The 27,189-nt window shown below is 41.4% G+C and overlaps 1 protein-coding gene and 1 long non-coding RNA gene across 3 annotated transcripts in view; one reads left to right on the top strand and one right to left on the bottom strand.

Moving 5' to 3' along the window:
• LOC117527986 overlaps positions 1-7,335 on the bottom strand; it is a 29,039-nt gene extending 21,704 nt beyond the window's left edge. The window contains exon 1 of the long non-coding RNA XR_004565649.1: positions 7,209-7,335. This is a non-coding gene — a long non-coding RNA (uncharacterized LOC117527986). The remainder of the gene's footprint in view (positions 1-7,208) is intronic.
• kars1 (lysyl-tRNA synthetase 1) overlaps positions 1-27,189 on the top strand; it is a 46,922-nt gene that overhangs the window by 18,401 nt on the left and 1,332 nt on the right. For both annotated transcript variants that reach the window (XM_034190490.1, XM_034190498.1), the window contains 8 exons: positions 842-967; positions 1,186-1,305; positions 2,636-2,798; positions 12,951-13,124; positions 13,402-13,487; positions 13,575-13,660; positions 13,744-13,870; positions 14,068-14,211. In XM_034190490.1, coding sequence (XP_034046381.1) covers positions 842-967; positions 1,186-1,305; positions 2,636-2,798; positions 12,951-13,124; positions 13,402-13,487; positions 13,575-13,660; positions 13,744-13,870; positions 14,068-14,211 — 1,026 coding nt within the window. The remainder of the gene's footprint in view (positions 1-841; positions 968-1,185; positions 1,306-2,635; positions 2,799-12,950; positions 13,125-13,401; positions 13,488-13,574; positions 13,661-13,743; positions 13,871-14,067; positions 14,212-27,189) is intronic.

The raw sequence follows: 27,189 nt of genomic DNA, 5'->3' as shown, positions 1-27,189 counted from the left end.
ATCCGATGCAAAACGTATGCCAGATCCAAGTGTTGATCTGTACCAGCTCTGCTGTGGTGTCCCAGGCCAAACAGGGGCAGCCAGAAGAAAGCCAAAAATTAACATGAAAGTCAAAAATACTCTAAATGTTGAAGACTTGAGCATACCTGTAAATAATGGTGTAGCATAAACACAAACTATTAATCTGGACTCTCTGTCTCCTCTATCAATTGATTGAGGTGTGACTTCAAGCCTCAAGGGGGTGCTGACGTAACATGGTTACCTATTTCATGGTTTGTGTACATGATGACTCAAAAAGCAGGGGTTAGATGTTGTGGAGATGTAGTTTGGTAAAGGAAACGGCAGTCTGATTTTAATCTCTGCGTGATATCATGGGATTTGACCATGTTTGGGGACAGTGTGCACAAAGAGAACATCATTTCTAATGGAAAAATGGTGTACGGTTTTGTATTCGGCTGCAGTCACCGAAGCAGTCGCGAAAAGTGTAGTTCTTTTTCAGTTCCCAGTGGAGACGGGAAGACGAGGCAAATGAGAATGGTTGTGGCGGTAAATTTTAGCCCACACACTTTGACAGAGTAGCTGCCGTCTCTCGCCTGCACAACCGCCTCGACGTGTTTGATCTCTGGGTTATAAACAAGCCGCAACACATGTCCACTTTCCACCACATCCTTTTCTTTGCATTTTTACTTTGTTTGCTGTGGAATTTGCCCAAAAACTCAGAGAAAGTGCCATGTTTCTGATGGGACATGCCATATTGTCCTGTTGATAGAACACCTGTCATATCAGTACACATATCGCCTATTTTTAAGGTGTTTCTCATTACTGTCCTCTTATTTTATAGGAGACACGATACCGTCAACGCTACTTGGATCTGATTCTCAATGACTATGTGAGGCAGAAGTTTATAACTCGCTCCAAAATCATTACATACATACGCACCTTCTTGGACCAGCTTGGATTTTTGGAGGTAAGAACTGGCACCTGTGGTTAAAATGTAACGAGGAACAGAATTAAAGGAGTGAACATTTTTCACCTTTTATGTCTTTCTGGGCGGGGGGGGGGGAGTATTGCTAAATTGTTTAGATGTGGACACACAGTACTTAACAAAATAAATGTCAATAGTTTTTTCAATGCTCTTAAAAAGTAAGTATAAGTTTCCATTGCGCAAACATTTTTCTGTTTTAGATTGAGACCCCAATGATGAACCTTATTCCTGGGGGAGCCGTGGCCCGTCCGTTTGTAACTTACCATAATGAGCTGGATATGAACCTATACATGAGGATTGCTCCTGAGCTCTACCACAAGGTATTACTGAACGTCTCCCCTTCCTTAAATGACACTTCTTTTGACTGCAAAACCTCCGTATGTATATGGATATACGTCAAAATTTGTTTCCATGTTCCATTTATTTTGTCATATAAAACTGCTAAATTAACAAATCAAAAAAAGGCTTTATTTTGAAATCGAGTTGTGCGCAAGGATTTCTGGTCGCAACTCTTGCACTGCCGCACTGGATTCTCAACTTTTGAGGCACCTCTGTCTTTGTTGTACTCAGCTTGAACTACAATTATCTGTTTCTACAGTTATTTCCATCGTTTCTGATGGTAAGGATATTGCAATTAATACAATGAGAAGGATTTCCATTAATTATGACAGTAGATTGAACCCAGAGTATTTTTATTTGCTAAAACAAAGAGATCTGGATAGGTGACAAAATTCACCAAACCAGTCACATTGTGTAACAGTCATTTTAAATTGGAGCTATAATTGATTATGTTGAAATGATCCGTAATGCTCTTGCAACCCGCTCTGCCGAAATTAGGAGAATTGCAGCTCGTCCCGCAGGAGAAAACACGTAAATTAGTCTTTTAATAAAGCGATTCACAGGGTTGTTTGCTTTTAAAAAAAAAAAAAAATAACTCGTAATATGAACTGAAATTCAGGGCATTTGTTAATATTTATTATTATTTTGTACATAGACAGTTGAACTGATAATTAAACATTCAGGAACATTTAAAATTTGAAGGACTTCATGTATAATTATGGACTTACATTCACATAATTAATTTCAGTACTTTAACAATTGATTTCCATCCGTTTTTACTCTTATAGATAAACCATTCAAAAATGATGAGATATATTTTGTAAAATTAAATATTTTGAGGTAAAATAAAAGCACTGTGCTAAATACTGGACAGGTATATTAATTGGTTATGATTTTAATTATTTATATTACAACTGGTGGGATTTGAAAATGCTGTATTCTGGTGAAGGCATTTCACAACACTTTATTTAGAATTTCGTTGGTCTGGTGGTGGTATTTGGCATTATTATGTGGTATTGACCTGGTGATGATCTTATTTTTTTATTTTTTTTTAAGGTTCATATTGGCATGGTGGGGTGATTAAAGTTCAGTCAAGCTTTAACTGTTAGAAGAAAAATAGTATTTATGTAGTAAGATGTAGCTCATGCATTTTATTGAGAAGAGTTTAAGGAGTTCAGACTTTTACACAGAGGTGGTGTTTGTCTGGTCTGTGTGACAGTCTGTGCTTTTATCTTATTGTCATTTCATCTCTAAAGTTAAACACTTTATACCTGATTATTTTCTATGCTCTTCACTGTACCTGTCCTCCAGATGCTTGTGGTTGGTGGGATAGACAGGGTGTACGAGATTGGTCGTCAGTTCAGGAATGAGGGCATTGACCTTACTCACAATCCAGAGTTCACCACCTGTGAGTTCTACATGGCATATGCAGATTATCAGGATTTAATGGAAATCACAGAGAAACTGCTTTCCGGTAAGTGAAGACCACAGGTGTGCAACACATACACAATTAAAGCTAACAAGATTTATTTTTGCTAAATGCACTCAGGGATGAGAATTCTCCACAAATTCGTGGATTTCTGACTGGGGGTGGTGGTGGGGGTGCAGCAGGGCCATCTGTGCTTGTTAAACCTTTCCTCATATGCACGCGAACCACATTGCTGAAACTGCAAGCTAAAATGTGTAATGTCATTGGTTACTTTTTCTACAACAGTGAACCTTCAGCCAGTCAGAATTTCTGTAATATCGAAAGTCACTGAAAGTACCTGGACGTGGACATTTTTGGTCTGTCGAGCTGCGTCTTTAACATGCCCAAAATTACTGAGGGAGATGACAAAGACCACATTAAAGAGATCGATAGTGGTGTAAAAAATAGGTTTAGGACATGGTTGGACCGGGAGATGAACGTGGACGGGACAAAGGCTGTTGGCAGTAAGCTCAAACGCTATTGGTCAATGGGAACTGATCCAATATAACTTTTGGGCCGATCCTTTTGGATCCAACGTAACTTTCTGGCGCCAAGCATGCCAAAATACAGGTAAATGATAGACAGAAACGCTAATCTGTGATTGGCTAGTGGAGAACATATATATATATTGGATGGCAACATGTGTATATATATATATATATATATATATTAGGGCTGCCACAAATGACTATTTTGATAATCGACAAGTCAACGATTATTTCTGTGATTAGTCGACTAGTCGGATCATACGTAATTTGCGAACACATAATGTTTCAAGAAAAGCTCAGAAGCTTCATTATCGGACAGAACCGGATTCGTTTTGCTCGATCTGTTTCTGTGTGGGATGAATCTGTTATGCTTTAATCTTCGTCACACAGAGAAATGCAGAGAATTGCAGAGTGAGACCTTTTTCGGAAATGCACCTGTTTCCTCACTTTGGGAGAGGAATAAAAAGCATCAGAAACCACTAATTATGAGTGCATGTACGCAGAGAGATTTACGATCATGAGTACTTTGATGCTGTGCTGCTAACTGGGATGTTAAAATACATGGTACATGTCCTTTAAATAAAATAAATAACTCGCCGACTACCAAATTACTTGTCGACGGTTTCAATAGTCGACATAGTCGTGACTAGTCGACGAGTCATGGCAGCCCTAAAATATATATATACACACACAACCCCAATTCCAATAAAGCTGGGACGTTGTGTAAAAACAGAATACAATGATTTGCAAATCCTCTTCAACATATATTCAATTGAATACACCACAAAGACAAGATATTTAATGTTCAAACTGATAAACTTTATTGGTTTTGTGCAAATGTTGGCTCATTTTGAAATGGATGCCTGCAACATGTCTCAAAAAAGCTGGGACAGTGGTATGTTTACCACTGTGTTACATCACCTTTCCTTCTAACAACACTCAGTAAGCATTTGGGGAGTGAGGACACTAATTGTTGAAGCTTTGCAGGTGGAATTCTTTCCCATTCTTACTTGATGTACGACATCAGTTCAACAGTCCGCGATCTCCGTTGTCGTATTTTGCGCTTCATAATGCGCCACATTTTCAATGGGCGACAGGTCTGGACTGCAGGCAGGCCAGTCTAGCACCCGCACTCTCTTACTGCGAAGCCACGCTGTTGTAACGTGCAGAATGTGGCTTGGCATTGTCTTGCTGAAATAAGCAGGGACGTCCCTGAAAAAGACGTTGCTTGGATGGCAACATGTGTTGCTCCAAAACCTGGATGTACTTTTCAGCATTGATGGTGCCATCACAGATGTGTTAGTGCCCATGCTATGGGCACTAACACACCCCCATACTATCACAGATGCTGGCTTTTGAACTTTGAGCTGGTAACACTCTGGTTGGTCTCTTTATTCTTTTGTCCGGAGGAACTGACGTGCATGATTGCCAAAAACAATCTGAAATGTGGACTCATCAGACCACAGTACACTTTTCCACTTTGCGTCTGTCTATTTCAAATGAGCACAGGCCCAGAGAAGACAGTGGCATTTCTGGATGTTGTTGATGTATGGCTTTCACTTTGCATGGTAGAGTTTTAACTTGCACTTGTAGATGTAGTGACGAACTGTGTTAACTGACAATGGTTTTCTGAAATGTTCCTGATCCCATGCGGTAAGATCCTTGACACAATGATGTCGGTTTTTAATGCAGTGCCGCCTGAGGGATTGAAGGTCACGGGCATTCAGTGTTGGTTTTCAGCCTTGCTGCTTACATGTGGAACATTATCCAGATTCTCTGAATCCTCTGATTACATTATGGACTGTAGATGATGGAATCCCTAAATTCCTTGCAATTGAATATTGAGAAACATTGTTAAACTGTTGGACTATTTTTTTTCACGCAGTTGTTCACAAAGTGGTGATCCTCGCCCCATCTTTGTGAACAGCTGAGCCTTTTGGGGATGCTCCTTTTATAACCAGTCATGACACTCATCTGTTTCCAGTTAATCTGTTCACCTGTGGAATGTTCCAAACAGGTGTTCTTTGAGCATTCATCAACTTTCCCAGTCTTTTGTTGCCCCTGTCCCAGCTTTTTTGAAATGTGTTGCAGGCATCCATTTTAAAATGAGCAAATATTTGCACAAAAACAAAAGTCTCAGTTTGAACATTAAATATCTCGTCTTTGTGGTGTATTCAATTGAATATAGGTTGAAGAGGATTTGCAAATCGTTGTATTCTGTTTTTATTTACATTTCACACTTCATTGGAATTGGGGTTTTGTGTGTGTGTGTGCGTGTGTGTGTATATATATATATATATATATATATATACACACACACACACAGTTGTATGTAAAAGTTTGGGCACCCCTGATGATTTCCATGATTTTCCTTTATAAATCATTGGTTGTTTGGATCAGCAATTTCAGTTAAATATCACATATAGCAGACAAACAAAGTGAAATGAAGTTTATAGGATTTACAGAAAGTGTGCAATAATTCTTTAAATAAAATTAGACAGGTGCATAAATTTGGGCACCCCAGCAGACAAAATACATAATAGGTACACAATAGCTTCCAGTGAGAGTCTGGATTCTGGTTGAAGGTATTTTGGACCATTCTTCTTTACAAAAAATCTCAGGTTTGTTGGTTTCCGAGCATGGACAGCCCGCTTAAAATCACACCAAGATTTTCAATAATATTCAGGTCAGGAGACTGAGATGGCCATTCCAGAACATTGTACTTGTTCCTCTGCATGAATGCCTTAGTAGATTATGAGCAATGTTTAGGGTCATTGTCTTGTTGAAAGATCCAGCCCCGGCGCCACTTCAGCTTTGTCACTGATTCATGAACGTTGTTCTCTATAATCTGCTGATATTGACTGGAATCCATGTGACCCTCAACAAGATTCCCAGTACCTGCACTGGCCACACAGCATGATGGAACTACCTCCAAATTTTACTGTGGGTAGCGAGCGTTTTTCTTGGAATGCTGTGTTCTTTTTCAGCCATGCATACTGCCCCTTGTTATGTATCAGTCCACAGCAGCTTATTCCAAAATAAAGCTGGCTTGTCTAAATGTGCTTTAGCATACCTCAAGCGACTTTGCTTGTGGTGTGTACACAGAAAAGGCTTCCTGTGCATTACAGCATCATACAGCATCTCTTGTGCGAAGTGTGCTGTATAGTTGAACGATGCACAGGGACACTATCTGCAGCAAGATCATGTTGTACGTCTTTGGAGCAGGTATGTGGGTTGACTATGACTGTTCTCACCATCCTTTGCTTCAGCTTATCTGAGATTTTTCTTGGCCTGCCAGTTTGGGCCTTAACTAGTACTGTGCCTGTGGTCTTCCATTTCCTCACTATGTTCCTCACAGTGGAAACTGACAGCTGAAATCTCTGAGATAGCTTTTTGTATCCTTCCCCTAAACCATGATGTTGAACAATCTTTGTTTTCAGGTCATTTGAGAGTTGTTTAGAGGCTCCCATGTTGCCACTCATTAGACGAGATGCAAAGAGGGGAAACATTTGCAAATGGCCACCTTAAATACCCTTTCTCATGATTGGATTCACCTGTGTAAGGAGGTCAAGGGTCAATGAGCTTACCAAATCAATTTTATTCCAATAATTTGTGTTAAATGTATTCAAATTAATAAAATGACAAGGGTGCCCAAATTTATGCACCTGCCTAATTTTGTTTAAGTAATTATTGCGCAGTTTCTGTAAATACTAGAATCTTCATTTCACTTCTGAAATATCAGTGTGTTTGTCTGTTATATGATATATTTAACTGAAATTTCTGATCCAGACAACCAATTATTTATAAAGGAAAATCATGAAAATTATCAGGGGCGCCAAAACGTTTGCATACAAGTGTGTGTTTTATGGCTTTATTTTGAAACGAAACATACTTTTTTCTCAAAACCTGTGGAGAAAAACAAACAAACCCTCCTTCTGTGGCATATAACAGCAGCCAGCATTCTTATTGTTGCTTTGCTGCCACCTTCTGCATCAGTCTGTTATAGCAGTATTAAATCCTCTCAATAAGTCCAGTGCCTTTCAAGTATTTAAAAATCCAACACTTCCCCTCTCAACTTGACTTTATGGCTAAAATACTTCCTACAGAAACATCTTTCAGGCCTTACAATTGATTTCCTTCTGTTTGTACTCTTTAATAGATAAACCATTCAAAAGTGGTGAGATAGATTTTGCCCATATGCCGAAATTGGCCCACATCAATTTTATTTTTATTTTTGGTGAATTTCATAGACTGCGGTACAGCTGGTGCACAGGATGTGTGCTTTTTAATGATACTATGCTGTATGTGCCTGTGTGGTTTTCCTGGTGACTGGCATAAGTGTTTGGGGTGCAAACTCACATGGTGTGATTTAGGAATTATGGGGCAGTAATTTGTAAGCAATGTTTTATACCATAAATATTGTGGGTTTGATAGGTTTTAATCTCTTTAAATGATGTGCATGTACTTGCATGAAGTTCTAGTATATTTCAGAGCTCATTGCAGATTAAGGAAAGGCACGTAAAGAATAGTTTTGCCAAGTTCAGTGATATCTGTCCAATGCTATGGCATTTATAGTAAGTACCTATGCTATAGCATGAGGCAGGTATCACTGAAAGAAGGTCTACGTAGTCTTTTATTACAGTCAGGTTTCCACATACCCCAACATACAAAAAATATAAAATTGAAATTCATGAAATTAGGTCTCTGTTGTGGCTCTGAAATGCCTCTAAGATGCTCAAAACCTGTGAGCTTCAGGTGGTTTTTTTGTTCTTTGCCCATTCTCATCCCTGATGCACTTTAAAATTAAATTTAAGTGAAAAACAGCAGCGTTCTCCTTTTGGCTGCCATGTGTACGAGCACTGTGCTGAGCAACCTTAGTAATGAGACTAAACTCATGCCCTGTATGTGTAATATATACACCACTACACTTTTAGAGTTGCGGGCAAACGGTGCGTATTCGTCAGGATTTGTTGTGATATAACAAAGAAAAACTTCTGCCGTGGCCTTAACTATAAAAAAGCCATTTTCAGGGTACATCGGTACAGTGCACAGTCTGCAAGGTTCAGTTGAAGTAACCAGTGTGTTTTTGGTTGTTTAAAATGTTAGGGGTGGTGGCCAAGTGGTTAATGCGCTTGGTTTCAGCTCAGAAGGCTCCGGGTTCAAATCCCACCCCTGCCACATTTCTCCATGTAATGTGGAGTTGCATCAGGAAGGGCATCCGGCGTAAAAAACCTGTGCCAATTCAACATGCAGATCCACCTTGGATTTGCTGTGGTGACCCCAAGTGCAAACAAGGGAGCAGTCAAAGGGACTTATATATATATATATATATATATATATATATATATATATATATATATATATATATATATATATATATATATATATATATATATATATATATATACTCAACAAAAATATAAACGCAACACTTTTGGTTTTGCCAGAGATCTAAAACTTTTACCACATACACAATATCACCATTTCCCTCAAATATTGTTCACAAACCAGTCTAAATCTGTGATAGTGAGCACTTCTCCTTTGCTGAGGTAATCCATCCCACCTCACAGGTGTGCCATATCAAGATGCTGATTAGACACCATGATTAGTGCACAGGTGTGCCTTAGACTGCCCACAATAAAAGGCCACTCTGAAAGGTGCAGTTTTGTTTTATTGGGGGGGATACCAGTCAGTATCTGGTGTGACCACCATTTGCCTCATGCAGTGCAACACATCTCCTTCGCATAGAGTTGATCAGGTTGTCAATTGTGGCCTGTGGAATGTTGGTCCACTCCTCTTCAATGGCTGTGCGAAGTTGCTGGATACTGGCAGGAACTGGTACACGCTGTCGTATACGCCGGTCCAGAGCATCCCAAACATGCTCAATGGGTGACATGTCCGGTGAGTATGCCGGCCATGCAAGAACTGGGACATTTTCAGCTTCCAAGAATTGTGTACAGATCCTTGCAACATGGGGCCGTGAATTATCCTGCTGCAACATGAGGTGATGTTCTTGGATGTATGGCACAACAATGGGCCTCAGGATCTCGTCACGGTATCTCTGTGCATTCAAAATGCCATCATTAAAATGCACCTGTGTTCGTTGTCCATAACAGACGCCTGCCCATACCATAACCCCACCACCACCATGGGCCACTTGATCCACAACATTGACATCAGAAAACCACTCACCCACATGACGCCACACACGCTGTCTGCCATCTGCCCTGAACAGTGTGAACCGGGATTCATCCATGAAGAGAACACCTCTCCAATGTGCCAAATGCCATCAAATGTGAGCATTTGCCCACTCAAGTCGGTTACAACGACGAACTGGAGTCAGGTCGAGACCCCGATGAGGACGACGAGCATGCAGATGAGCTTCCCTGAGACGGTTTCTGACAGTTTGTGCAGAAATTCTTTGGTTAGGCAAACCGATTGTTTCACCAGCTGTCCGAGTGGCTGGTCTCAGACGATCTTGGGGGTGAACATGCTGGATGTGGAGGTCCTGGGCTGGTGTGGTTACACGTGGTCTGCGGTTGTGAGGCTGGTTGGATGTACTGCCAATTCTCTGAAATGCCTTTGGAGATGGCTTATGGTAGAGAAATGAACATTCAATACACGAGCAACAGCTCTGGTTGACATTCCTGCTGTCAGCATGCCAATTGCACGCTCCCTCAAATCTTGCGACATCTGTGGCATTGTGCTGTGTGATAAAACTGCACCTTTCAGAGTGGCCTTTTATTGTGGACAGTCTAAGGCACACCTGTGCACTAATCATGGTGTCTAATCAGCATCTTGATATGGCACACCTGTGAGGTGGGATGGATTATCTCAGCAAAGGAGAAGTGCTCACTATCACAGATTTAGACTGGTTTGTGAACAATATTTGAGGGAAATGATGATATTGTGTATGTGGAAAAAGTTTTAGATCTTTGAGTTCATCTCATACGAAATGGGAGCAAAACCAAAAGTGTTGCGTTTATATTTTTGTTGTGTGTGTGTGTGTGTGTGTATATATATATATATATATATATATATATATATATATATATATATATATATATATATATGAAATATCCACCCCCTTTTTTAAGAGTTTGTTAAACACCAACTCAGAATTAAATTGCTTTTGTTATTAAAGTTTATTATGCACCCACATAAATAAAATATATTGCAAAATGCCCTCAGCCGTATGAGCATAGTCTTATTTAAAATTTGCAGTTGTTTAATTGGTATCGCAGTGCAAATACATAAATACATATATAAATACTAGAGCTGGGTATCGATTCAAATTTCAAGAATCAATTTGATTCAGATTCTTAAGATTCAGCATTGATTATTTTGATTCAATTTGATCCGATCTGATATTGATTTGGGTTAGTGTTATTAAAACCATTTTGAGCTGTTACCTTATTGTCTAGTTATGCAACATAATGCTAGTATTATATTGACATTTGACAGCAAATTAATGAAGTATTGATCGTTAATGATGGGTCTAAGACTGATGGCACAGACCATCTCCCTCCCAGAATGATCGAGTAGTGTTTTTATTTTACAAACATACTGAAGGGCAGAAATACTGAACAGATCCAGGTTCTACACCCTTCCATGGTTTGGCCTGATGCCTTGTTTCTTTTGGCTTTAAAGTAAAGCTGTAACAAATATAAAAAAAAAAAAACTATGGTCTTACTGCACAAATTTGGCCCTCAAAATGCAGGCAATAGTGTTTCAGAGAGTTCTAAATTTAAAACTTGCCGTGGGCAAACGGTCCCGGTCTCCCCTACAAACACTCGCAGCTGCAGCGCTGACTGTGCAGCACGCTGCAGGAGAACTTCTTCCACAGCCACACAGAGAGTGCTGGTGAAAAAGAGGGACTGAAAAGTCAGTCCACCCCAGAGAACCATTGCGCGCGGTCCCACAGAAAAGGCATATTATGAGGAACGAAGGAAAGAAAGAAAAAAAAAAAACCACACTACTTTGTGAAGTAAACGGCTGACTTTTCTCTTTTCTTGCGCGCAACATACAAGAGTCCAGAGTGTCATGATTGACATCTTTAAATAGCTCTGACAGAGGTTGGCGAATAAATTGTGGACCTTCTTCTAAATCAGAACCAGCGTGTCCACAGTCAATGTCGAGAAATGATCATTTTCACACCCTCAGAAACAGCACAATGGCCCAACAGCAGCATTATTTTTTCAAGGACGCAGTTCCAGCACTGGTGAGAAGTGCATGCATACAGTGAGGAAAATAAGTATTTGAACACCCTGCGATTTTGCAAGTTCTCCCACTTCAAAATCATGGAGGCTCCTTTGAAGTTCACCAGTGACCATATGGATGATCCAGAGGAGGCATGGGAGAAGGTCATGTGGTCAGATGAGACCAGAATAGAGCTTTTTGGAATCAGCTCCACTTACCATGTTTAGAGGATGAGAACAACCCCAAGAAAACCATCCCAACCGTGAAGCATGCGGGTGGAAACATCATACTCTGGGGGTGCTCTTCTGCAAAGGGGACAGGACAACTGCACCGTATTGAAGGGAGGATGGATGGGGTCATGTATTGCGAGATTTTGGCAAACAACCTCCTTCCCTAACAGCATTGAAGATGGCTCGTGGCTGGGTCTTCCAGCATGACAATGACCCCAAACACACAGCCAGGGCAACTAAGGAGGGGCTCCATAAGAAGCATTTCAAGGTCCTGGAGTGGCCTGGCCAGTCTCCAGACCTGAACTCAATAGAAAATCTTTGGAGGGAGCTGAAACTCCAAACCTGAAAGATTTGGAGAAGCTTTATATGGAGGAGTGGGCCAAAATCCCTGCTGCACTGTGTAAAACCCTGGTGAAAAACTACAGGAAACGTTTGACCTCTGTAATTGCAAACAAAGGCTACTGTACCAAATATTAACATTGATTTTCACAGGTGTTATTTGCAGCAGTAACATACAAATAAATTATTTAAAAAAATCATACATTGTGATTTCCAGATTTTTTTTTTTTTTTTTTTTAGATTATGTCTCTCACAGTGGACATGCACCTAAGATGAAAATTTCAGACCCCTCCATGATTTCTAAGTGGGAGAACTTGCAAAATTGCAGGGTGTTCAAATACTTGTTTTCCTCACTGTACATACACACACAACACACACATATATATATATATATATATATATATATATATATATATATATATATATATATATATATAAAATCGATCTTTGGATGTGTGAATTGATCTGTGGGATTTAAAATGAGCATCGATTTAATTGGCGTATCAGTTTTTTCAACCCAGCACTAATACATATATACACATTCACATTCAGTCACATACATCTACATACTCTTTCATTGATTACATGCTCATACGGCCGAGGGTACTTTAGCATTGTATTCTGTATTTTTTTTCTACTGAGATGAAAAAGCAGTTTAAGAGCCAGAGGCATCAGCTAAGAAGGAACATATTTAATAAATGACAAAAGGATATGACAAAAACAGACACAGGTGAATAACTTTTTTTGTGAGGAAATCAGACATTTTATTGAAATGTGTGAAAAATATTGTGCAAACACCCATCCCCCCTGTCGGCAGAATATCGCTCAGGGCGCTCAGATGTGCATATACAGTGTGTATATATAAAAGCTGCTCTGTCTTTACGGCTTGCTTTTCACCTCAGGAATGGTGAAGCACATCACTGGAGGGTACAAGGTGACTTACCACCCCGATGGCCCGCAAGCACAAGCCTGTGAGATTGACTTCACACCACCTTTCAAAAGAGTTAGCATGACACATGAGCTGGAGAAAGTTATGGGAGTCAAATTCCCGCCTACTGACACCTACAACAGTGAGGGTAAGACTGTAGTTACGATGTGGAGATGGACACTATGCTGGAATATGATCGTCTCTGACAAATAAGTTTTGTTTTTTTTTGTTTTGTTTTTTTTAAGCCATTTTCATTTTCATACAGTTAAATTTTATTTGTCTATTTTTTTCTGATTTATATCATCTAAATTCTGGCACCAGCTCAGCTCTGCTGCACCACGCATTTCAGATTTGCAGTTTTGATATAAAGCATAGAAATTTAACTGCTGCAATTCACAAATGCTTTTATTTTTCCATTTCTGCAGAGACACGTAAATTCTTTGACGATTTGTGTGTCCAGAAAGGAGTGGAATGCCCTCTGCCCAGAACAACGGCCCGTCTCCTAGACAAAGTACACTTCTGATGATCTTCACTATCTGATGTACTGTTTACTGATGGATTGCTTTCACTTTGATGTCATTAAGTTGTTTTCCCACAGCTGGTTGGCGATTTCCTGGAGGTCACTTGTATCAGCCCGACTTTCATCTGTGATCACCCACAAATCATGAGCCCATTAGCAAAATGGTGAGAAATCCATTGTTTAATCTTACGATTCATTTGAATTTTAATGTTCAGTACCAAACTGGCACTCAATTTCCACACTGCAGGCACAGATCACAGAAAGGCCTCACAGAGCGTTTTGAACTCTTTGTTATGAAGAAAGAAATCTGTAATGCCTACACCGAGTTGAATGATCCGGTTCGACAAAGGGAGCTGTTTGAGCAGCAAGCTAAGGTGTGTACACAGTTTAAACTGTCTTATTGTCTTTGTCATGCACACTGTGTATGTCCTCTCTCCCATTTAGGCCTCGCTGTTGACCACCACAGTGGTGCATACATGTCAATATCCTTTCTTGTCCTGAGTCACTTTGTGTTAAATCATATTTCACATCTGTGTTTTTGTTGGGGTTTTTTTGTTTGTTTTCTTTTAAGGCCAAAGCTGAGGGTGACGATGAGGCCATGTTTATTGATGAGAGTTTCTGCACAGCACTGGAATATGGTTTGCCACCAACTGCTGGGTGGGGCATGGGTATTGATCGCCTCACAATGTTGCTCACTGATTCCAACAATATCAAGGTAAAACAGTCAGACACATGGTGATTCAGACTAGTAATGGGCAGTGTCTCCAGAAATCTGGATCACAGTACATTCCCTGCCATTAGCAGCTCCACTAAATGTGTATATTTTAGTTTTTGGACTGTAAGTTGTTCCAAAGTATTATGGCCCAGTCACACGGCACACAACGATTCCTGAACGAAGGGAAAAAGTAAAAAATGTCACAATTCGTTGAGAAAAGGTGGACAAAAGAGCTTTTATCACTGACCAGTCTGTGAAGCAAAAGCGCAAAAAGGACGAAAGAGGAAATTAACAATACTGAAGCTCACGATCTCGACGAAATGCGCTTGGAGCCACAGCTTGAGGAGTGTGTGTCTGCATCTCTGAGTTCCAGGACTCGGCGCTGGGATGGAGCTCATAGCACCTGAGTCCTGGAGAAACTGAAAACAGAAGCTGTGAAGATCTGTGCGCATGGTGGACCACCTGCTCTGGTTCCTCGTCCAGAACAAAAGAGGGATCATCTCCATCATTATCAGAATCCACACTGTCTGTCGACATGCTGCGCGCTCCGTCTTCCTCCAATTAAAAAAAAAAAATAAGTGCGCTGCGGTCACTGCTGTATCACTGTATTATATTCTAAGCCATACATATTTATTTATTTATAACAGAAAACTGTCAAAAGGGAGAATAAATATAAATATAAGTGTAAAGATCATTGAATATATCAGAGCAGTAATTAATCAGTGCGTGTGAACCCGTGCATTGACTCATGTGCGGTTATTCCACCAGCTGATCACTGATCCACAACGTGAATTCTTCCTTCCAGAACAGCACTTTATGTCATCATTTTGATTCATCTGCCTGTTGCCACATGTACAGAAGGACTGGATTATCATTCCTACACTCATATTGTTATATTTAAAACAAAATAATAAGCGCTCGCAGGAGCTCCTGCTGCCGCTGATGCTGCACTCAAGTACCGTCAGAAATGACACAACTTTTTTGTTGTTTCAAATTCAACAGTTGTTTTTTGCCAGCTTGCACTCGGTCGAGACGGACGCACTTTTCTCTTCTCCCTCCCTCCTTATCCTTTCTGCTTCTGTGGCGTGTTGTCTGTGAGGCTGCAGCTTTGCTTTTCTGGAAAATGACAAAAATGGATCTGTTAAAGTGGTCTCTGAACGCAGTTGACACTATTTTTTCTACAAGACATTCGGGGGCGGAGGATCCGACCTGTCCTGCCGGTACGCATGTGATGGGTTACGTGATGGACTCGTGGAGGAGATGGCAGGTCAAGTGCCTTTACATGCTTTCTGTGGAGGACGTCGAAGATGTGTATATATTCGGCTTGGTGGTGACCGGCTTTCTGCTGTGTGGAGCGGGCATGGCGCTGGTTTACCGGAAAATCAAGAAAGTGGAAGCAGCTTTGATTGGGCCTTCCAGGCTGCCCTACATGATTGATTTGATTGGGAAGGCAGTGGCTGCGCAGTCGGCGGGTGTTAACCGCATGCTGGAAAACATCTCGGGTAGGATTGCAGCTCTGGAAACCCACTTTGACCGTCTGTGAAGACCACATTCTACATTCAGATGCATTGAGAGCCACTCTGTTCTCAGAACTGTGGAATCTTTCAGGCGTCTGCTAATCTGGTTATTCATTTGGCCTCCCCAACACAGCTGCACTTCAAGGTCGCTGTGATAAAAAACCTCCTCAAGAAGATCAACACTTAAGCCTCGCTCCCTGGTCATCCCCCCTCCCCTCAGCTTCTCCAGCTCTGACGTTGACTGTGGACAGTGGACTGCTCAGGGCTGAGCCCCTCCCCCTCCAGGATTGTCGGACAAGGCCGTTGACGGCGCCAAATAGGCTGCGTCCGGAGTGTTCTGATAAACTGGACCTTCAAATCTCGGTTGTCGTCCTGCGTCCTTGTTTTGTCTGTGTGATTATTGTTTTTCTGTGCTGATGGGGATTTTTTTCCTCATTGCTGCTGTATAACTCAGCGGCTATGAGGTTTTTTTTTTCTCCTTTTCCCTCGTGTTTTGCTTTTCAATATATGTTTATGTACCAGGCCGGCCTATGTGTGTCGTTTGTTATGGGTCGGTCTTGGTTTGCTCAGCCCTGCTGTTGACCAAGGCAGGGATGTACATCTGGAGCTGGTCCCCGGGCGCCTAATGGCGGCTTCTGCTCCTACTGGCAATTAGGATGGGTTAAATGCAGTAGACATATTTCATTGTGCAGGGAACATGTTCTTCTGTGCATATGACAATGAAATTCCTTTGAATCCTTGAACAGTTGTTTGTGGCAAAATAATTAATTATATCCACACAAAAGATTAATTCTGGCCTATGTAAGGTGCCTGAGCCCATTGAAGCTGCCCGCCACACAGATAAAAATAATCCAAGCAAGCAGGCTGTTTGCCCTGTAATTTCCAACGGTACATGAAGCAGCAGCAGCCTCAGTGCTCACAAACCGGCTTCTGCGCTGTGTGAAAACGTTCAGCTGCTCCAACGAAGTCAAATTAAACAATAACGTGAGAAAAACTAAACAAACGATTAAAAAACGTCAAGAATGACAGCAAAATGAGACACAGACGAATTGAGGTTTTCGTTGCCCTTTGTTCAAATTTTTCAACAGTTTAAAAATCCTGACGTAGCGCCAGCTGCAGGAATGAGGCTGCGCGAAAGTTAAACGATGTCAATGACAGTCAACGAAAGTCCAGATTTCTTGTTTCGTCAGGGCCTCGTCACCCTTCGTTAAGTGCCGTGTGACTGGGCCTTTAGTCACATCTGTTCAAAAATGTGTCATGAAAGGGTGGGGGGGGGACCATATCAAGTCTCATCTATGTCACATTTATTGTTGAAATGTAGTGCTACTGCTTCATGCAGCAAGAAGCAAAATGAATTTAGTCAAAGCATTATTAATTCATAATGTAAACACTGTTCACAAGCAGAGGATAACAGGCCAATTAAATGTTATTGTTCAGACACAAAGAAATCAGACTAAAGTGCTTCTTGTAACTGAGATAGATAGAACAAGAGAATGAGATGGACCAATTGTCTGCATAGATGATTGCCATCCAGGTCCCAAGGGGATTATGTGGTGTGGTGGACTTAATGACTTAAGGCCCCCTGAAACTTGCACGACTTTGATGCGCACACACTGTCGTGTTGGAGAGTAAACTCATCGTTAACGGGTGCAGACTGAACGTGAGAGGGGTGCCAGCGCGTGCAATTGTGTAAAGAGAATTTTGAAATTTTCAAAAAAAATCTTTCACACATAAATGTCGTGCAACAAACGTGAAGTGGTTGTGAATGTTGCGCGATCTACTGGCCAACACTACGTGCAGCTTGTCGAGTAAAGAAGAAGTGAACAGTGTGAGTGATTGTGTCAGTGCACCGCATCACAGCACAGCTTGTCTGAATGATTATAACGAGATGTTAAATCTATCAGAAATAGGGCTGCAGCTATCGATTATTTTAGTAATCGAGTATTCTAGCGATTATTCTGGTGATTAATTGAGTAATCGGATAAAAAGTACTTTTGAGTTTTTAAACATCATCAATAGGTCCAGGGCTCTCAATACTAAGGAATGGCACAATGTCGCTGCGCCAAAGTCTTGACATTTTGCTGAAATGGCGATGAGAAGTGTCTTTCTGTTTTGTTTTATTAACCATTTTTAAGTTCTTTTTTTTTTTTTTATGTTGGTGGACAGAGTCCCTTGTAATTTTTATTTATTTATTTTTTTGTTAATTCCTCTTTCTCTATGATTCAGCAGATGCATTTCAGCTGGAGGTTGAACATGCAAGCCTCAACGTCAGTTTTTTTTTTATTTTTTATTTTTTTATTTAAGTATTTATTTTATTACAATGTTTGTGAAGCGTTGTGTGTTGCCCAAAAAAAGCAAAAGTTAAAAAGCGAAACACTGAGTCTGAGCAAAACAGTTGAAAGAGTGGACTTTTGCTGAGAGGATACTTCTTTCAGAAACTGTTTGTCAGTGTGGCTGGGAACAGAGCTGGAGCTGTGTGGGGGGGCTCCCCTCACACCGGGCACAGAGACAGAAGCCGGCCGCCGGGCGAATAGTCACTCCCCATGTAGAGGTGGCCGTGTGTTTTTTAAAAATAGACAAACGCACTGCTTCACTTTAAATGCACAGTAGGTCTGTTTCAGATGATCAATGTGGACCATCTTTCTCTTAAAAGGCTATTTTTTACTCTGTGTGTCACGTTGGAAAGGTGTAGCTATCATTGCTAATTTGATTAGCTGTTATGGTCTAGTCTTCTTCAGTTTTTTTTTTCTGGGGATCTTGCAGCGCCACACACTGGCCTGGCATATGTACCACAACATTAAATGAAGCTCTGAGGCACAGAATTTGCCTCAAACATTTTTTGTAATCGAATTATTCGAGTTACTCGACTAATTGTTTGAGCCCTAATCACAAACATACTTTTACAGCTGCACACAAGAAGGAAAGAACATGCAACTGTTTAAAAAGCCATTACAAAATAAACATGACAAATAATTACCTTATAATTACAAATAATTAGATGGCTCCAAATGCGTTCTCCCCCTCGTTCAGTGCGTGCGCGCAAGAAAGGTGGTGGCTGGAGCGCTTCTCTGTGATTCAGGAGGCGATTCGAGCCGTTTTCAACAGCCAACTTGAAGAGCAAATGATTAATCCACTATGAAATAATTATTTTACAGATGCAGCGTCTAGCGCACAATGCGTGGTAGCCAGCGGAACAAAGCGTGGCGTCCAGCTGGGAACACAGCGGGTGGGATCGTCACAGCGATATGCGTGCAAGTGCACGGATCAAAGTCGGGAAAGTGTCAGGGCACCTTTACTGTACCAGCGAATGCTCCCAGACCTGACCTGACTTTCCCAATACCTGTCACATGTAAATTGTATTTTATAATACGCTGTGTGAAGGCATTTTTTCTTTATGTTCAGTGATTTTGGCATTTTATCAAATAATAATTTGATCATATAAACATTGATTGCATTTATTTCTGAACATATTTAAAAAAAAAAAAATTTAATCTGGAGTGCCAATAATCGTCACTCACTCATCTTCAACCACTTATCCAGGATCAAGTCGCAGGGGCAACAGCTCCAGCAGGGGACCCCAAACTTCTCTTTCCCAGGCCACATTAACCACCTTTGACTGGAAGATGCCGAGGCGTTCTCAGGTCTCCTACGTGTGGAGATATAATCTCTCCACCTATTCCTGGGTCTTCCCCGGGGTCTCCTCCCTGATGGACGTGCCTGGAACACCTCACGAGAGAAGCATCCAGGGGAGCATTCTTATCAGATGCCCAAACCACCTCAGGTGGCTTCTTTTAACACAACGGAACAGTGGCTCTGCTCCGAGCTCCTCACCTTATATCTCTAAGGGAGACACCAGCCACCCTCCTGAGGAAACCCATTTTGGCCACTTTTACCTGCGATCTAGATCTTTTGTTCATGGCCCAACCCTTATGACCATAGGTGAGAGTAGGAACGAAGGTTGACCAGTAGATTGAGAACGTCGTCTTTTGGCTCAGCTTCTTTTTCATCACAACAGTATGTTAGAGTGCATGCAACACCATCCCTGCTGTGCCGATTCTCCGGCAAATCTCATGCTCCATTGTCCCCTCACTCGTGAACAAGACCCTGAGGTCACTTGAGGCAAGACCTCATTCCCTACCCAGAGTAGGTAATCAATCAGTTTCCTGCTGAGAACCATGGTCTCGGATTTAGAGGTCCTGAACCTCATCCCAGCCGCTTCCTGCCCAGCTGCGAACTGACCCAGTGAATGCTGGAGGTCACAGGCCGATGAAGCCAACAGGACCACATCATCTGCATAAAGCAGTGATGAGGCCCTGAGCCCACCAATCTGAAGACCCTCCTTCCCCCGACTACGCCTTGATATCCTCTCCATGAATATCACAAAGAGGATTGTTGACAATGCGCAGCCCTGGTGGAGGCCAACCCCCACCGGAAACGGGTCCGACTTACTGCAGAGGACCCAAACACAGCTCTTGCTTTTTGAGTACAGAGATTGGATGGCCCTGAGAAGGGACCCCCTCATTCCATACTCACGCAGTACCTCCCACAGTATAAGTACACAAAACAGTTGTAGACTGGATGGCCATACTCCCAGGCCCCCTCCAGGATCTTTGTGAGAGTGAAGAGCTGGTTGGTTATTCCACAACCAGGAACCACTCTCCTTGATAGGGGTTAGGGACCAATAATCCTGTCCAGGTTTACGGCTGTTTGGCTGTCTCTTACTGGTCCACATGAGGTTATTTAGAAAATAACAAATTAAACATGAATGCGTTTACACATCATGCATGAAATAAAACTGTTACTTTTATTATGAAGTGGTGTTTTATTCTCAGTTTACTTACTTACACTCAACAAAAATATAAACGCAACACTTTTGGTTTTGCTCCCATTTTGTATGAGATGAACTCAAAGATCTAAAACTTTTTCCACATACACAATATCACCATTTCCCTCAAATATTGTTCACAAACCAGTCTAAATCTGTGATAGTGAGCACTTCTCCTTTGCTGAGATAATCCATCCCACCTCACAGGTGTGCCATATCAAGATGCTGATTAGACACCATGATTAGTGCACAGGTGTGCCTTAGACTGCCCACAATAAAAGGCCACTCTGAAAGGTGCAGTTTTATCACACAGCACCATGCCACAGATGTCGCAAGATTTGAGGGAGCGTGCAACTGGCATGCTGACAGCAGGAATGTCAACCAGAGCTGTTGCTCGTGTATTGAATGTTCATTTCTCTACCATAAGCCGTCTCCAAAGGCGTTTCAGAGAATTTGGCAGTACATCCAACCAGCCTCACAACCGCAGACCACGTGTAACCACACCAGCCCAGGACCTCCACATCCAGCATGTTCACCTCCAAGATTGTCTCAGACCAGCCACTCAGACAGCTGCTGAAACAATCGGTTTGCATAACCAAAGAATTTCTGCACAAACTGTCAGAAACCGTCTCAGGGAAGCTCATCTGCATGCTCGTCGTCCTCATCGGGGTCTCGACCTGACTCCAGTTCGTTGTTGTAACCGACTTGAGTGGGCAAATGCTCACATTCGCTGGCGTTTGGCACGTTGGAGAGGTGTTCTCTTCACGGATGATGCGAAGGAGATGTGTTGCACTGCATGAGGCAAATGGTGGTCACACCAGATACTGACTGGTATCCCCCCCAATAAAACAAAACTGCACCTTTCAGAGTGGCCTTTTATTGTGGGCAGTCTAAGGCACACCTGTGCACTAATCATGGTGTCTAATCAGCATCTTGGTATGGCACACCTGTGAGGTGGGATGGATTATCTCAGCAAAGGAGAAGTGCTCACTATCACAGATTTCGACTGGTTTGTGAACAATATTTGAGGGAAATGGTGATATTGTGTATGTGGAAAAAGTTTTAGATCTTTGAGTTCATCTCATACAAAATGGGAGCAAAACCAAAAGTGTTGCGTTTATATTTTTGTTGAGTATACATACATATTTTACTGTACGGGATTAAAGTTCTCCGTCCCTACAATGGATTTCCGTCAGTTGGGCTACCAAAAGGCGCCCAAAGATAAACACGCTGTCATGACGTAAAATCAAGGCTGGATGCAAGATAAAAAAAAATTACAGCATCTCTTGGACGCAACGTCTGCGGGACACATGCGCACCATGTTCAAAAAACGATTTTTAGAATAACGTCTGTGTCTTGTTTTTTCTCTTGGCTACCATCAGCGTCTGTTCGTCTGCATCGGTTCCTCTGTCTTTTCCTCTGCGGGGGGTCAGCCTGCTGTGTGTTTGAATGTAGATCTGTAAAGGCTACATAGTGTGGACACCAGCCTGCAGAATCTAGGAACCTTCAAGCCAACATGTACTAAACCATGTTTGTGTTTAATGACTGCGCGTTTAAGAAGACAACATTACTTATTAAATTACATGTCACACGACTTGTCAAAGAATAAAAGTACTGTAGAGTAAATTCATTTGATACGAAAAATAAACTTTTAATGGAAAGAAGAATCTGAATTTACACACACACAGTGTTAAACTGTCTGATGCAGCTGTGCTGTCCAGATTAAAGCCCCGGTCACGGGCACTCACGAAGGACACCAAAGCCAAAACAAAACAAGAAATCTGAACTTAGGTTGACTTTCGGAGGCATTGGTTCAGCTTCGTTCCTGTAGCTGGCGCTTCGTCAGAATTTTCGAACTGTTCTAAAATTTGAATGAACCCTAACAACTTCCTCAATTTGTACGTATTTTGTTTTGCTTTCTGTCTTGATGGCTCCTCATCGTTTGTGTAGTTCCCGTAATGTCAGCGTTCCGTTAGACTGTCGTCCAACTTCCCAAGTCCGGTGACTTGCACGAACGTTGATGATATCTGAGCAGATCAATAACTAAAGATCTGATGATCTGAACGTAATGTCCTTGTATCGCTGATGACTCGTCCATGTGTGGAACGAAAAGCAACGTTTTCATGCAGAAACAATAGCGGCAAGAACATTTTATCAACTACTTTAACTATTCACGGACATTTCAGCCTTTTGTGGCTTGCGCGTATGTGCACACACGTTGTTGTTGTTGTGAAGACAAACAACATCTGTCACCTGTTGTCAAGACAACTAGATCCCACATCTGCAGGTGCTGCGGACATTAGAACAGGGCTAGCTGTGCTCGGTCTCATACCCGCTGTTGGGCACGTCATTGTGAATGTTTTGATTTCATTTAAAGCGTCACCGTTTCATTTTTCTTTTGTTAGTTTTGGTTATGTTTCGTTCCTTTTTGAACTCTTGTTTCACAGGATTATGTGCAGGATTATTTGTCCACCTTTTCTTGACGATTTGTGACTTTTTTTCCCCTTTGTTCAGCTATCGCCGTGTGACTGGGCCTAAGGCTACTGTGTGTAGGTTTGTGAAAACAGCAGCAAATAAAAGCTTGCAAAAAATGTCTTGCAAAAAGTTTCTTTTATTTAGCCTGCTGTATTTCTTTGATTAATAGGGGCCTGCCTCATTTAATGACCGGCTCAAAAATAAATAAATGCCTGGCTTAAATCAGCTCCGGGCATTATGTGCATTAAAAAAGATTACATATGGTTGAGTCACTCTTTTTATAAGTCCCCTGTGGAGTGGTACCTTAAAATCCTAAAGCCTGATTTATGCTTCTACAACTCTGTAACTCTGTGGCCATGCAATGACGTTGACGTGTGAGTAACCCTTTTAAAGTTCTCTGTCTCATTGGTCGGCGCCTTAATGTAATTTACCACTGGAACAGTGGCTTTTTCTGGATCAGTTTGTCCATCAATGAGATCCACTTCATTATACAATCATCAACCTCCAAACCAACATCGGAGAGCATTCTGAGAGTCGTCTAAACAGTTGGGCAGATTCTTGTGGCCGTCCCAAATGTTTTGCACATGTGCAAAGAGTCGAGGTAGAAAAATATTGAACGACGGTCGGAGTACAGTCTGACTGCAATCTAAATATTTGTATGGCATTCGAAGCATTCTGATCGCTTTCAAGGGGTGGTTCAAAGTGAGCCACCATTTTGGATGTTGGCCAAATGTCCCGATTGTGCCTGAACACACCTCAAGTGCTGCTGGATTATATTTCCTCCACCTGCAATCAGACCTCACTCATACGACAATATAAGTGCATTTGTCATATTCTCACTGCATTTTGACAGCTGTGTAGGTTATCCTAACATGTTCCACCTACATTTGTATCACGTTCAGGAGCTTAATGCACACAGCGTGTGCATGAATCCTTTGGGGTGGGTCTCAGAGCAGTCTGAGTAGTCAGACGGTTGTCTGCCGCAGTTCTTATTCCCTCCCAGATGTGGCACGAATTATGGCTTTTTTGACATTCCACCTGAGTCGGCTTGATTCTTGCTAAGTACGACAGGTCATTCCTACACTCATATTGTTATATTTAATAAAAAATAATAAGCGCACGCAGGAGGCGATGGCTGCTGCTGCAGCTGCGTTCAAGTACCGTCAGAAATTACACAACTTTTTTTGTTGTTTCAAATTCAGCAACCTTACCTTAAATCCTAAGAGGCAATCGCAAAATGGTTTCTGTATAAAGGTCGATGATGAACAGCTTATGATTTGGCTGTGAAAAAATTCAGACAGGTTTTTATTTTTTGCTTAAATCCCTTCTGTTTATGAGCGATGCATTAGCTGTTAGCCCCCTAAATCAGTTCATGCTAAAAAGAAAGATTGATGCAGAATTTATTTTCTAACAAAACTTGGACTACTAGGTATTTATTTACCAAAGTCAAAGGTAAAGCTGTGTGTTTAGTTTGAGAACAGATTGCCATATTTAAGGAATACAATTTGAATCACCATTATTAGACTAAACATGCACATAAATACAAAAACGTGACTGATAAAGATCTTGCACGGACATGTGAAGCTTTGCACATTCAGGGATGCAGCACCCAAGACCATCTTTGTGATATCCTACAAAATCACAAATAAACAGTTATTCATTCTCTGAGGGGGAGTTCACTAAAGAGTGTCTGGTGGACTCTGCTACATTAATATGCCCTAAGAAATAAGAGGCATTCAAGCACGTCCCCCCTCCTCCACCAAACCTTAAAGAGAAAGATCCAGCTCATTGTGGGAAATTAAAGCTTCAGCTCAGCTGCAAAACAGAATGGATAATTTCGAACTATTCTCTCCTTGGCTCTGGATGAGAGCTGTGATGTCTGCGACATAGCCCGGTGTAAATGCATGCTTTGATAAGCTGGGACTGAAATGGGACAATCTGGAATGCGTTAAGGCCCGGTCACAAGGCACTCAATGAAGGGCAACAAAGCCAAACGAAACAAGAAATCTGGGCTTTTGTTGACTTTTGTTGCCATTGTTTAACCTTCGTGCAGCTTCGTTCCTGTAGCTGGTGCTTCATCAGGATTTTTAAACTGTTGAAAAATTTGAACGAATGCTGCTGAAAACCTCAATTTGTCCGTATTTCGTTTTGCTATCATTCTTGATGGTTTCTTATCGTTTGCTTAGTTTTTGTAATGTTAGCATTTAGTTTGACTTTGTTCGACCAGCTGAATGTTTTCATACAGTGCAGAAGCTGGTTTGTGAGCACTGCTACTGCCACTGTGTTCATGTACTGTCGGAAACTACAGGGTAAACTCAGCCTGTTTGTTTGGATTTTTTTTTTATCTGGGTGGGGGGTGTGGGGGGGTCAGCTTCACTGGGCTCAGGCACCTTATATAGGCCAGAATTAATCTTTTGTGTGGATACAATGAATTATTTTACCAAAAATAAAATGAAAACCACACTCCTGCCACAAGCAGCTGCTGAATTTCAAGCAACAAAAAAGTTGTGTAATTTCCAATGGTACTTGAATGCAGCGACAGCAGCAGCCTTCACCTCCTGTGTGGGCTTACTATTTTTTATTAAATATAACAATATGAGTGTAGGAGTGACAATCCAGCCCTTCTGTACATGTGGCAACAAGTAGATGATTCAGATGATTATGTAAAGAGCTGTTCTGGAAGGCAGAATTCATGTTGTGGATCAGCTGCAGCTGGTGGAAATAACTGTACATGGGGAGTCAGTGCCCGGCGTTCATACGGACTGATCAGTTTACTGCTCTGATATATTCACTCATCTTTACACTTATATTTATTCCCCCTTTTGACAGTTTTCTGTTATAAATCAATATATATGGCTTAGCAGTGTAATACATTGATACAGCAGTGACCACGGCACACCAGTGTTTTTTTTTTTTTGTTTTTTTTTATTGGAGCAAGACGAAGCGCGCAGCATGTCGTCAGTCTGAACCAGAGATTTAGGATTCTGATGATGGAGATGATCCCTCTTTTGTTCTGGATGAGGAACCAGAGAAGGTATATCCTCCGACGTGCACAGATCTCCACAGTGGGTCGGATCACGCGCTTCTCTTTGCAGCTGGAATGCAGAGCAGGATGCAGACACACAGTGCTCCAGTAGTGGCTCCAGGTGCATTTCATTTAAATCGTGGAGATCAACGCTTCGGTTTTGTTTTGTTCCTCTTTCGCTCATTTTGCGCTCTTGATTCAGAATCAGAATTGCCTTTATTGTCATTGTAATTTGCATTGCAACGAGATTTGAGTGCAACTCCAAAAGGTGCTTTCCGTGGTGCAAGTAATTTTTAGCCAAATAAGAGATAATAAAATTTAACAATAAATTATTCAGAGTATATGTACAACTAAATAAACATAAGATAAAATGTGGACCAAGTAAAATGTAAAATGAGAATTATATACAACTGTGGAATCATATTGCACAGGAATATTGCACATGGTTTACAGATATTGCACAAGAAACTTGAAAGGTGCAGATTAGAATGATTTGTTATTGTTCAGTGCAGTAATCACTCTGGGGAGAAAGCTGTCCCTGAGTCTGTTTGTCCTAGTTTTGATTGACCTATACCGTCGGCCGGAGGGTAGTAGGTCAAACAGGTGGTTGCTGGGGTGGGATGTGTCTTTGCTGATGCTGGCAGCTCTGCTGAGGTAGCGAGAGCTGGAAATGTCTTCCAGGCTGGGCAGAGAGCAGGCTATTCAGTGATGGGAAAAGTCAAAAGCTCATTCGTCCACCTTTTCTAGACGATTTGTGACTTTTTTTTACTTTTTTCCCTTAGTTCAGGAATCGTCGTATGCTGTGTGACCGCACCAATACAGCCGATTGTTCTTCAAATGTGACAAGCAAAAATTTTTAACTTTTGAAGCAAACGCAAGATAAAACAACTAAAATGAACCCCGATCTGAAATTGGTATTTTCCATTGTTATACATCAGAATGTGTTGTGATGTCATTGCACTTGTTCAGGTCCAACAAAGACTAGATTTTTTTTTTTCACTGAAGATGGAAAAAAGAACTTAAAAACAGCAAATTAAGTTATTAGACTGAAAGCACAATGGTAATATAATTTTGTATGAAGTTGATTGAATGCTCGTCTTTGGGGGAAAATAAATTTGTTCTATTGTTTTGTGGAA

The sequence above is a fragment of the Thalassophryne amazonica genome, chromosome 2 (genome assembly GCF_902500255.1).
Source record: "Thalassophryne amazonica chromosome 2, fThaAma1.1, whole genome shotgun sequence".
NCBI lineage: Eukaryota > Metazoa > Chordata > Actinopteri > Batrachoidiformes > Batrachoididae > Thalassophryne > Thalassophryne amazonica.
Note: the sequence above shows the minus strand (reverse complement) of the source record. Positions and strands in the feature narration are given on the sequence as shown.